General features: G+C 41.3%; 1 protein-coding gene and 1 pseudogene across 3 annotated transcripts in view; both read right to left on the bottom strand.

Moving 5' to 3' along the window:
* Window positions 1-75: 75 nt before the first annotated feature.
* Window positions 76-13,700, bottom strand: part of NSMCE1 (NSE1 component of SMC5/6 complex) — a 31,807-nt gene continuing 18,182 nt past the window's right edge. Inside the window, exons 3-8 of one of the 3 annotated variants that reach the window (XM_048866429.2) lie at window positions 6,143-6,264; window positions 4,738-4,824; window positions 3,098-3,244; window positions 1,841-1,957; window positions 833-953; window positions 76-364 (exon numbers count right to left, since the gene is read on the bottom strand). In XM_048866429.2, the coding sequence (XP_048722386.1) occupies window positions 279-364; window positions 833-953; window positions 1,841-1,957; window positions 3,098-3,244; window positions 4,738-4,824; window positions 6,143-6,264 (680 nt within the window). In that variant the 3' untranslated portion in view covers window positions 76-278. The remainder of the gene's footprint in view (window positions 365-832; window positions 954-1,840; window positions 1,958-3,097; window positions 3,245-4,737; window positions 4,825-6,142; window positions 6,265-13,700) is intronic. The other 2 variants (XM_048866430.2, XM_048866433.2) reach the window with 2 other exon arrangements.
* LOC125644465 (U2 spliceosomal RNA) lies at window positions 8,309-8,445 on the bottom strand (annotated as a pseudogene).

Genomic DNA, 13,700 nt, shown 5'->3' with positions numbered 1-13,700 from the left:
GCTATGTACACATACCATGACAGCCTCCACTACAGCTATGCTGACCTTAACAGTGCAGGAACTGAGCAAGGAGGCCAAGGTCAGAACAGTTTTATTTTCAAACTTCTAGCAAGGTTTTAGCAAAGTATAAACAAACCATAAAAAGAAAATTGACTTTGTTCCCTGGGCATTCCTACTTTCAGAATGACACATTTTACACTAACGCTGAAGTAAACTGCAATTGGGCTCATCTGTAAAACAGTGAAAGAAAATGGCTGCTTTAACTGAAGCTGGTCTTTCTAACGCCGCCTTGTTCCTGAGGATGAGGTTCCTCTCCTCTCCCTCGGGGCACTTGAAGGCAACTGGGAATCTGGCCGATTTATCTCTGTGAAGAAAAAATGCAATGTTAGTGAACAAAATACCGGTTTGTGTTGTTTCCCTGACAATACACTTTCATGAGCTCCAAATTCTCTCTAAATGGCTAAAAATGTGTAAACTCCTATTTGCTTGTGACTTCCGTTAGAAATGTTCCATTTCATTAGTTACATTGAGGTATTCCGAGAAGCTTCTGCTTCAACAAACTGAATATTTCCAGATTTTTTTTCACTCAACATACTGCTGGTAGTAGAGGGTCTAGGACTCCAGGAGTAAAGGCACAACCCTGACGGTTATAGGTGCACAAAATTACCAAAGCAAGATCCACCAGCTGAAATACTTGACGTTTCCAGTAAGTAAGAAAGTTTAATCCACTGTCATCTCATCATGACTACAGTAACTTAAGTATCACCATTAAATATCTCCGTCCATGCTCAGGTATTATTAGACGAGAGTTGTAAAATGGGTTGCTTGCTACCTGGAATCTCATGTGGCCAAAACTCATTACAGTGGGGACAGTGTGGTTCCATCTGAGCTTTGAAATATTTTCCAGCACAAGGCAAGTGCATTCCAATTCCACAGGTTTCACATACTTGACTCTGAAATGAGAAATGTTACTGTCAATAGAAAGCATTTCTGGTCTCCCTCTCAGTGCTACAAAGCATGTCATCTTTGGAAAGAGCCATAGTCTGCCTTACTCACCCAAACTAAGAGCACTAACTCCAGAGAATTTTACTTCATTTCCAGCTGGAGGATCCTTGTAAACAGAGGCTGGCATGGGTTACAGGGAAATACTACTTGGGAGCTGGGAAACGGGCATTTGTTGGGGTCATGGAAAGACTCGTAGCAAGAAGGCTTGGGAGCCAAAGGGTGTTGGGACAGGTGGGTGGGAAAAGGAGTGTCAGAACAGCATGCCTGTTGGGAAAGACTTGGAGAGAAGAAGTAGCTGCAGGAGGCAGGGAATGAGTAACGGGAGATTGGCAGCTGAGAAAAGGAGCTCAGGTCCCAGCCACTTATCAGGGGAACAAGATTGGGAGCTTGTGGGGATGCCACTGCCCAGCTCCTCAGTGCAGTTTGTGGGCTTATTCTAGAGTTCTTGACGCAAGCAAGAGTGAAGATGCATGCACGTACCAGACAGGGAAATCACCATGTGTTGAGTCCAGTGGTTTATAATAGCTAACAACCATCATGCACATGTAAAAATGGAAAAGATTCACCCCCAGTTCAGCTGACTGGGACAGGAGCCAACATGATGAATGCAGGTTTCTCACTGACTAAGTTCACTTTCTCCAAGTTCATATAGTTATAGTGGCAGCAACAGAATAGGTATTTTGTGTACTGTGGACTCCACTGCCAGGTTACAACAGCAGTTTGAACATGGAACAAATGCTCAGAAAGAAAAAATATCACATGCTTTAGCTACCATCATGCAGGAATGTTTCTCAACAGCAGACACTTACTGAGGAAGCCCAGCCCAATATGTTACCTGAATGGCGAGGCTGTGACAGATGTTACATTTCCTCACCAAGTCTTGGTAGTTGCTGAGGATGTATTGCTCCATCTCCATTATGCAGCGAGTGTGCAAGGTGTACTCCCCATCTCGCTAAGGGAACAACACCAACTGTGAGATTATAATATTGTTTCTTACAATTCACTCTTGACCTTTTTCTGAGCTCGCTCGAACTTTTAGCAAAAGCAAAGCTTGATGTTCATTTCTTTTCAGCATCCAGCAGAGACCCATCACTAATACAAAGACAATATTCAAATTCCACTCAAAGCACTGCACCTAATTAGCATAAAACAGCAGGAAAAAAACTCCCTTGTCTTTAATAAATATGCATACCATGGAAGCCACAGGTCCCTGCAAGCATTCACCCATCCTCCATCAAAGACCACAGAGGTTAGAGAGATTATTCTAAACAAAATGTAGGGTTCCATGTAACAACCTTTGCAACTGGGCTTCTCTTTAGAGCTGGACAGCTCTAAAATACCTAGATTATTGAGAAATATCATGGAAGAAAATCTGGCACCCTTTCTTAACACATGTAATGAAGGGAGAGATTTTCAAAGGCACAAAGGGGAGTTTCCTCCTGACTTTCAGTAGGAATTGGGCACCTACCTGTCCTTTACATTTCTGAAAGTCTCCCCCAGCTCAAGGGAGCCCGTCGCAGAGAACGGTGTAGAGATTCAGGATGAAACACCTTCAAGAGCAGAGGGTGAGCACAGCAGCTGCACCGCAGATGGACATGGTCACTTCTGCTTGCCAACCTGCGGGGGGGCGCGTCCCTCCAGCTCTTCTCTGGGGGGGCTAAGCCCAGCAGTGCCACCACCGCCTCCCTAACTCAGTATTTAAAGGGGAGCGGCAAGCGTTCAGAGTGTCCCATGCGTGGAAACTGCGGGAGCGTGTCAGCAGGGTTCTCAGTTACACCCGTGCAACCTTACTGCCTGGCATGAGCATACCGTTTGGCTTGCAGAACCTTTGCTACTAAGTGATGATACCTGAGAAGAAAAGAGCTCTGTCTGAGTCAACTCCTAGGGTAAGCTTACAGCACGGCCAGATGCAAAGACTTGTAAACTTAGCATATTTTATACTGCATCATTGAGACAATAAAAATTGGCTCACCCAATACCATTTTTACAGTCACTCTCTAGAGCAGAGCTGCACTTTTGGCTGTCAAAGCAATATGAAAGAACAGTCAAAGCTACTAAAATGCCCACTCTCTCTACAAGATAAAGCAATTACTTCAGAGAGCCACTTATCCTGCACCAAATTTTGCAGCACTTGCTCTGCTTCCTTTTTCTTCATTTTCTTTATTTTAAGTTGGTCAGCCAGGTTTAAAATATTTGTGGAAGATGCAAAGCCATTTTCTGATACGATGATCGCATCCATCTGCAGAAAGAAAAATATCTGATGAGAAAAAACATACAATTGGCTAGCCTGAGTTCTGGGTTAATGGCAATGTGGAGGTTTTTTTCAGCACCTAGTTTAAATATACTATAAAATGCAACATATAATGCAAATATTTCAGGAAATTAAACCAATTAAGAGGCTGTTGGCAGTGTTAACCTGCCACAGGGGAGATAATTCCACAACTGAAACTGCAAGATGGGAGCTTGCAGGAAGCAATGTTGAAGCCCCTTTAATACACTGCAATGATGCTGAATATATGATGCATCCTCCACACCAGGGAGGAATCTGTGTCTTGACTTGGCCTGAGATCCATGCTTCCTTGATGAAAGATCTTTATCCATCAGCAAGGCATCTGTTCCAACATGTGCACAAGTAAATGTACTTGACATTCTTAGGCTGAATTGGTGCTGCCAGTTTTCAAAAATTCTATCATCTTTGGTTGAGCTTCAGTGCAAAATCTGTGATGGCAACAAATCTTGGAGCACTAGTGAAGGCAGGACACATGCACTTTCAGCACAGTGCGTCTCTGATCAGTGCAGCTCGAGATGAGAGTGGTGGTAACCTATACACTGGTCTACACTGTTGATGTCATCAGTGAAGCTGCACCAGTCTCAGACCAGCAACGGGAATATTTCTGAAAGCTGTAAGTGTAGATGAGACTTTTTGGAAAAACTTCACATTGAGGCAAGCGAGGATTTTCTTCCAGGTAAGCGACACATCACCCTTGCTGTCCATAAAGGGCAGATGTATTTCTCGCACCGGTAGGCCCAAAACATATACAGTCTCTGAGCAGTCACAGAAATTCACTATACTCTTTATGAACAGAACCAAACAATATTATAACAAGAAACCAACAAAAAGCAAGATACTGAATTCTTATCATGGGAAATGCTAGTGATGACACCATTGGTTCACATGAAGCAGGACATTGCATATGGACCCAATGGGGGAGTCTGGACCTTTGAAAACTCTTCAAGAGCGGTCTGCCTGTCTTGTTAGGCGGCATTGTCCATGGCTATCAATGCATACGAGTCATTGACTAAACCAACAATATACAATCCACTTCGTAGCAATCTTCAAATCCTAGTACTAGGTTATTATTGTCAAAAGCTACTGTAGATTAAAGGGGTCCTGAAACCTTCTATTCCCAGACAGAATTACCCAGTCATTGCTGGGAATTCTGGGACAGTGCTGCTGCAGAAAGATGATTAATAAACTAAAAGCAGGTCTGCCAAGTCTTGCTCTGAGAAGCGCTTTCTCATTGATTTCGATTTAACACTAATTTATCCCCAAGAGGGAACAGATTTATGCCACACTATTTTTTTCAATTGATTTGTGTTACAACTAACAATTATAAACTAAAGCAATATGGTATCTTACTCTTCAAGCAGATTTCACAGACTATTCCGTTTATTTTAAAGAGGAGACCATTCCCCCAACAGTCTGATTTGCTGAGTAATGAGCTGACTTACAGTACTTACAGTTTTTCTGAACAATTCTAACTCATTTTCTGTATAGTCAGATGCCATCTTAGTTATTTCAGTTTCTGCCAGATTCACCTATAAAATAACAATTATTGAACTCAAACTACCTTTGTACTTCCAGCCAGAACAAAGCATGTATTATTTTAAATTAACATAAAGGTCGCTTGTTGCAACAGCATGAAGGGGAGCATTCTTTCTTGAGATAAAGCCTTTTATTAACAAAAACACCTCAATCCTGCCCTTGCAGGACCCCCGTATTCCAGCCCTGGACCTCTCCTGAGCAAACACTCCACACTGTGCACAAATGGAGACTAAGAAGAGACTGAATTTTTCACTTATACTAAGCCAGTACTTCAGATAAATGTTTAGATTCTGAGGTAAGTTGAGATGAAAGGGATACAATAGAACAACATTCAAAAAAATCATGAAAATACCTAATAGCAAATAGTAATTTACTATGGTTAACAGGCAGCACTACTTGATTATGAAAAACAACAATACTTTGTATTGCTCTTTCACCTTTTACCATGATGTATTAGTAGCCCTATTTTATACATAGGAAAACAGGAACCAGGAGCTAAAGGCGTTGGTCAAGGTTGCACAGAGCACGATTCCCAGACCTGTGCAATCGCCAGACAATGCTCTCTCTCTCGCTGACATTTACAATCCGGAAATTATTTGTAAATCATTTCCTAGCAGATCTTTTCTACTGGATGAATTTTTTATTAGCAGGTGCAAAAAATCCATGTTGGGGAGGTTTGAGAGCTTTCCAGCTGACGTTACATATAGCGGGGAAAAAAGGTTCTTTTTAAAAAAAAAAAAAACACACTTATCGCAGCACCACCTCTTAATATTTATGATAAATAAATCAAACACGACTACAGTCCTTGCCGCCATGTTCTGTTCCTTCGTGTTTATCATGTTAACCGTTCATCCTCACGCTTCCCTGTTCTACATGTAGATTCTACAGCAGCTGTCAGCATAAGACTGGAGGAGCCCAGCCAAAACAAAACATCACTTAGTGTGAGAAGCGTGCTGGCAGACACATCCTCATAAGATTCTGTGTATTTGCTCTGAATAACATTGCTATTATAACCCTTTGTTTCAGCACTTCTATTGGTACCTCAAACTCAAGGATTTGGAGCACAGAGAGAAATAGTAGCTGTATTTGTTGTCACTGGCTAAAATACAGTCCCTGCGTGAATGAGCTTACCAGTCTAAAAGTATTAGGAGGAATGTGCACTTTTCATTGATATGTTATGCATGAAGGTTAATTTTATGTTAAGTATAGAGATGATTCTCCTCGCTGCTGCATCTTTGAAATGTGACATTGGTTAGCATTACTAGTAGTTAGACATTAAATCCACAAGGTGGCAACATATCACACACTTACCAATGCGTAATATGTTTTCCCATCATCTTCAGACATTCCTTTCCGGATCTGCATAAAGAAAGGCTGCAGATGGATGTTAACGACATTGATGAAGTCATCCAGCTTATCATGAGCATAGTAGACTGGAAATTTTTTTAAAAAAAGGTGGTTAGCTAGTCAGACAGCCAATCTCACACTACTGGAAACCCAGTCCTGGGCAGCAAAGCTTGTGACACCCAGACAGAGTTTTGAACCTGTCTTTTACATTTAGCTGGCATGTACTTGTCCTGTGCTCCTTTCATATCACTGCTGATTACAAACGCAACACCAGATTTCAGAAGAGTCCAGCCCTTGCGACTTCAGTAGCCGTGCTCACGGACTCTTATGTTTGTTGCTTGGCTCTTTGGGATCCACAACATTATCCATTCCAGCTGAATGGAGTTTTTAAATTGAATAAAAAGTTACCATATAGGATTAAATCTTGTGTATAATGAACAAATATATCTGTGCTCTATTCTGTTTTTGTGGTTTCCTGGTTTCTTTTCGTGCTCTGTTTTTCACAATGTAGAAACAGCTTTGCTACCTGCATACTATGGATTGATAATAAATTCTGATTTCAGGGACATGCCATTGTAGCATTTGGTGCCACATCCTATAAGCAAGAAATTTAGCAGCAGAAATTACATCACAGACATCACTGGGTCATGGAAGAAAGCAGGTGAACCCGTCCTGGTCCCCACATAGGCACAGCACAAGCTCCAAGCAAAGATTCTGCCAGAACTCCCATTGACTTCAGTGGGACTAGGTTTTCACCCTAAATATTTAGAAGCAGCATTAAGTAATATTTCACAACTTTTTTAGCCAATAAAGTTATTTCTTGTGAGATATCTCAGGCGTATTAAGAGTGGTCACTAAAAGGGCTTTAGACTGTCTCAGTTACAAGAGATATTATCTGTGATTACAGGAACACTTGGAGGCCTCAGCCAGGGTTCTAGACCCATTGTGATAAGTGCTGCACAAATCTGTAATACAAAGGCAGTCCCTGCCCCAGTGAGCTCACAATCTAGGTTTATAGCAGGACTCCAAAGGTGGATGACATTGACAAACGAAGAACAAGGTAAGAGTAAAATAAGCATGTTTGCACATTATTGATTTGCCTGACCATGGTCAGGTGGTATCATGGCAGAAGTGAGTCTTAAGGAGAGATCTGAAGGAGTGGTCACTAGAGGAATATTCTTTTGGGCGACAACTACACCATTGGAATTTTAGATGAAAGTCTGCTTGCACTAGCAGATCCTCTTCCCATGGAGGGAAATCAAATGCTGTGCTCGATAATTTTAACAACTGTAAAATTAGTTTGCAGACCTATTGGTGGTGGTGTAGGAGAAATAAAGGGTGCCACACTTAAACTGTTTAAATTTTTTCATTAAAGCAAATATTAAAAAATTATATAGTACACAGGTTAAGAAAAAAGGAGTGTCTGTACATCTGGGTATAGTGCTTAAATTTTAAAAACAAACTTTGTATTTGTGGATAGTCCATAAGATACATATAGTGCATAATTAGCAATAACCCAAATTTAGGTGAATAAATTTAAGAACACAGTTTAGATATTAGCATCCAAAGTATTCAGGTACAACACTCATGAAAAGTCATACAGAGAGTTGGTTGTGGAAAGCAAATATAGCAATGAGTGAAGATTGCCCCTCAGTAATTGAGAATTTAGGGTAGGTTGTCCATTTAGAAAATACAATCCATGAGGAAAGTATTTCAAACCTTCCTCCTCCTCTGCTCCTATAAACTATTCCTAGTTTGAGGAAAACATTTACAGAGACTACTCCCTAAGCTAAAACAAGGACATTTTCTCAAGGGGAAAGGGATGAAAAAATTCTCTCCTGTGGGGACACAGATGAAAGACTGATCCAAACCACACACTTTTGGAAGGTACACTAATGAGAGCAGTGGGAGCACCTACATAGAATAGACTAATAAAAGAGCCACTTAAATGGCCTATAAAACAACAGTAAAATTAAGAAAAGCAGCCCACCCTCCCTCAAGTGCCTCTACTAAAAACAAAATACAAATAACTAACCCCAAATGAACGAGAAATGTGTTAACATTAAAAACAAGACACAAACCCAACAGTTTTTTTTTCCACTTTCTTTTAACCAGCATATTCTCCCAGATGGGAGGTGCACCATTCCTGACAGCACTGCAATACCCGCTTGATGCATGGAGTGGATGGAGCAAGCTACTATTCCAGCTCCCTGTTCCAAAAATCCATTTAATATACAGTTTATTACATCTGCATGTGTGCCAAAGATACTGGAAGTAGCTGTAGCAAAACTCATAACCTTCCTCTGTGCTACATGACTTGTATTGCAATGTGCATTATGGATAGAAAGCAATTCTAACTGAATGGGCAGAAATTGATCATATATTATTTTTGTATTGAAAACTATCTGACTTACACTGGCAGATCTGAGGGGAAAACTGGATAGGATTAGTCTTATATTATCAAGATGTGGCCATTTACTCACTACTTTTACAACTCTTCTATAGGCTGTACACTTTCCTCTACCATTTGTCTGTCTGTAGATTGCAAAATCCCTGGAGCAGGGATCATGCCCTCTTTTCTCTTTGTAAAATAGCTAGAAATAATGGGTGCTCTGGGAAATACATTATTTATACTGATAACTGCAGTCTTCTGGAGGTATCAAAGGATGCCTTGTGGCATCACACAATCCAGGTTGGTGCAAGATGTGTATCTAAGCCAAGACACCCTTTTATTCCAAGATGTCAAACTATAACCAGTTTCCAGCCCAGTTGGGTTTTTTATATCTATATTTTTTAAACTACATCAGTTTGGTAGAAAGTTGCAGCTTACCAAAAATTATTGTGGATGATCTTTCTGAAACAATGATAAATTGTCTCTTTCTTTAAGGTGTAGAACACCGTTTCAACTAACGCCATATCAGAGATGTAGCTATTTATTGTGCTTTCAGCTGAGGAGAAAGGGAGGAAAATGCTGTTCCAAGACCTGGCTAACGGATAAAGCGAAGTTGTTCATAGCGTAGAAAACGAAGCATATGCTAGAACCAGCTAGTGTTCTTTATCCACTTTGTAAATAAATGAGTCCCAGCCCTGATCACTCAGTAGATATGCACATGGACAATAACACGTGGCAGCATTAGAAGCAGAGCTCATTATCTACAAGCATAGGAGCGTATTGGAGCATTTGCTTTGGCAGGAATTATTTGAGTTCAAAGGCAGTTGACAGACCAGCAGAGTAGTACCTAAATGGAACACTGTAAACAATCTGATTTTATTTTAATAATAAACCAGATCAACAGACCCTGGCCAGAACACAAGCTGGAGGTCGCCTCTGGAACAAGGGACTGGATCTGTACTGGAGGTCTCTGTGCCTCTCCTAGGGACTGTGAATATAAAGCAAACCAAATGCTGCTTTGCCTTTTGGTTAATGATCATTCTGACTCAGACACTGGGCTGAATATTCATCTCCTCTTTTAGACAAGGAAAGTAATAGCAAAATAATGACAGAGATAAAGACAAGGGAGTCTTTACCACATAGGATTGGTCAGAGAAACCATAGCTTCCTAGTAAGTTTCACAAGGGCAAATACAAACCTAGGGATCCCTTATTTAGGACAAAAGATTATAAACAAAGTTAGTAAGGACTTTAAGAAATATGGCAGGCCCTTTATTTACACATCTTACTTGACATCTAAGCATATGGTATATTACACTATTTTGTGTACTTAATCTCCAGCTGTGCAGCTGTCAGTTACAAAGGAGAGAAAAGTGAAGTTCTACTCTGAAAAGTGACAATGTAAAAACAGCCCATTGCATCTTTCCACTTTGACTCAGAATGGATTTAAAGCAAAAGTTACTCAGAAACGATGTAATATTCACTTTTCAGAGTAGAACCACACTAAGAAAAGTGACATCTATACCATAATCTTCAATATTCATAATTTTTTAGGGTTTAGCATTAAACAAAAATCAAAATGAGACTAAGATTACTTTGGATTTTAAATCCATGGTGCTCAGTTTTGATTTCACAGCAGACTAACTAAAGGTGAGTTTCACCGAGAAATGCTTAACTTCTCCACTTCATCTAATTATTCCTCAAATGCAACTGTAAAAAAAAAAAAACTTCTATGAAAAGCGCCCCATCACACTTGGAAATCTTGCCAAATCATGTAATTATTACATGTAAAAAAAACCAAAACACCTACAAGAAAAACGAAAGCTGCTTGTAAGTCTGACGGAATAGTATTATTGTTAGGTGCACTTCACACTAAGAAGATTTAAAATTTCACAGGTTGCAACTGCATTTACCATATTGACTGATTCACAGCGTTATACTTGAGAACATCTTTTTCATTAGCTTTTCTGCGTTTTTCAGGTTCAGCATTCACACATGCAAAGAGATCAGAACAAGTCTGTGTTTTTGTTTGGTTGGTTGAAATTTTTGAGGAGGACTGGGTATTTGGCTTTGATTTTGTTTTACTTTTTAAATGTATCATGTTCATTATGGTGGTGCCTAGGGACCAACCAAGAACAGGTCCCATACCCCGTACTCCACCCCCATGGTGATATTGAGTGTTTGTACAGTGCTTAAGAGATAGTCCTTGCCTCAAAGAGCTTACAATCTACACTGTGTTTGACTTCTGACCAGACTTCACCATTAGCTGTTAATCCTTAGGATGTGTATCCTATTTTTCATTATTCGTAATAAATGTTATCCTACATGTATACAGTTCCCCCAAACACATTATACACAGATCTGCAGTACAGATTTCATCCAAAACGTTGCTTGCAAAGGGCACAGCAACACCACACAACAGTTTAGAAAAAGAAGAAGGTATCCAACTGCAGGATGAATTTAGGGAGGCAAAACAGAATTACTCAGGTTGGAATCGGGCCAGAATAACAGAGTTAACACACTTATAAAAATGCCATGCCATCTTACTGATCACAAGTGACCAAGACTTTGGGCTTACAATGAACCTAAAAACGCTTCCCAAGTACTACCATGCTATACTGATGGTTCAGCATTGACTAAGAGGGAACATACATCTACTCAATCATCATTAAAAGTGGAACTAAGACAGATTTTTTTTAAGTGTGGGTAATTAACAATTGGAACAGCTTCCCAAGGGATCTGGTAAATTCTCTGTGACGTAGAACTTTCAATCAAAACTGGATAAATGTCTTTTTATAATATTCTCTAGTTCAATCACAAATCATCGGCTCAAAGCAAGAATCACTGGGTAGCCTGTGGTATGTAGGACACCAAAATAGATCATCACAATGATCTGTCTGGCCTTAAACTCCAGGAATCTCTAGATAAAGTTTGCTTTGAGAATAAAATGGTCCCTATAAAGTAGCATATCACTGATATGCAAGCTGCTCGGAATTGCAGGAAGGAGGCTCCGTCAACCAGTGATGGATGCCAGCATGACTCAGGGGAATGGGGGTGGGGGGGAAAGGACAACCCTCCTTTCTTTAATTATACTGTAGATCTCAACACAAAAAAGCACAAAATTTCTGGCGCTTAAGAAATGTTGAGCTGTAGAGTAACACTGCTGCTCTTGGGTAATTCCTTCTGAGCCCTAGCCACCACATCCGGTTAGATACAACAGGTATAGTGTAATTTACATTAGTCTTTCTTTAAGCTAAGACATTTCCTTTTGAACATCAAATAGGGAAAAGGAGCAATTTTCTCTAATCCCTTCTCTCCTCTCTTATCCAGGGCCCTTCACATGTGTATTTTATTGAAGTCCTGTTTTATATAAAACATAACTAACTCAGTCTACACAGTTACTGTTCACAATGAATAAAACAAACATTACATGGGATGGCTGCTTATTAGCACTTGCCATTGGCTTGAAACGCAACATGAATTTGCCTCCCCAAATACAAGGGGAGAAAAGGAGAAGTAAAGACTCCTCCGACCTTTCAGTTTTCTTCACAGCTTAATGAGTCTAACAGAGAAAATCCTCATGACTGGCCAAATCTTAGAAAGATAAAGAGGGAGTCAGCAGTATGTACCAATACTGCAAATTTATTCTGAGAACATGTCAAATTCAAATACTTTAAAGCAAAGAATATGCAGGTCTGTTGGGTCAACAATTCTGGGATGGAGGGAGAAGCGTGTAAACCTCATTATTCAGTCCGTGACCAAGAGGATACTAACAGTATTTGTGACAAAGTTCCTGCTCTACCTTGGTGGGTCTTCCGCTTTTCGGCAGATTTGCTCGCCTTGGAGCTTCACAGCAGCCCTCAGCTTGGCCGTTGTTCTGAATTCACAGTCCAGATCGACTCCTCCTGTGTCTGACCAGGAGTTGGGAGGATTTGGGGGGAACCCAGGCCCTCCCTCTACTCCGGGTTCCAGCCCAGGGCCCTGTGGAATGCAGCTGTCTAGAGAGCCTCCTGGAACAGCTGTGCGACAGCTACGACTCCCTGGGCTACTTCCCCATGGCCTCCTCCCAACACCTTCTTTATCCTCACCATGGGACCTTTCTCCTGATGTCTGATAACACTTGTACACCTCAGTCCTCCAACAGTCCATGTTCTCACCCTCAGCTCCTAGTGCCTCTTGCTTCCAGCTCCTCACACGCACACCACAAACTGATGTGAGCTCCATTTTAAAACCTAGGTGCCCTGATTAGCCTGCCTTAATTGATTCTAGCAGCTTCTTGATTGGCTGCAGGTGTTCTAATCAGCCTGTCTTAACTGTCTCCAGAAGGTTCCTGATTGTTCTGGAACCTTCCCTGTTACCTTACCCAGGGAAAAGGGACCTACTTAGCCTGGGGCTAATATATCTGCCTTCTATTACTCTCCTGTAGCCATCTGGCCCGACCCTGTCACATATCCCCCCACTCTGCTCAACACTACAGGGTTGGGCAACTTGGGACGTCGAGCAGTGTACTCATGACAAGCCATCTGCATTGCCATGGTGACTTCCAGCCCAGTGTTGTATGGTGAATTGGAAAGGTTGTAAGGACAGGAACGATCTGGTCACCTTGCATTCTTCTCTTTATTTCGCTGCATCCACTGGAGGGGAGCATGATCAGTCACAAGGGTAAACCGTCATCCCAGAAGGTAATAACGTAGCGTTTCCATGGCCCATTTCACAGCTAGGCACTCTCTTTCAACCACAGCATACTTCTGCTCTCTCGGGAGGAGTTTCCTGCTGAGGTAGAGGATTGGGTGTACTTCATCTCCGACCATCTGCGATAGGACAGCTCCCAATCCTACTTCAGATGCATCTGTTTGTAAAATGAATTCTTTGTTGAAGTCTGGGGCTATAAGCACAGGATTACTGCAGAGGGCTGTCTGTAGATCCAGGAATGCTTTCTCTGCGGCATCTGTCCACTTCACCATGTCTGGACCCCGGGCTTTTATCAGGTCTGTCAGGGGACTCGCTCTGGTAGCAAAATGGGGAATAAATCGTCGGTAGTACCCCACCATACCCAGGAATGCCTGGACTTGCTTTTTCCGATTCGGCCGGGGCCAATTTTGGATAGCCTCTAATTTGTTTAGTTGGGGCT

Source organism: Caretta caretta, chromosome 10, assembly GCF_965140235.1.
Source record: "Caretta caretta isolate rCarCar2 chromosome 10, rCarCar1.hap1, whole genome shotgun sequence".
Taxonomy (NCBI): Eukaryota; Metazoa; Chordata; order Testudines; family Cheloniidae; genus Caretta; species Caretta caretta.
This window is presented reverse-complemented; position numbering and strand designations above follow the sequence as displayed.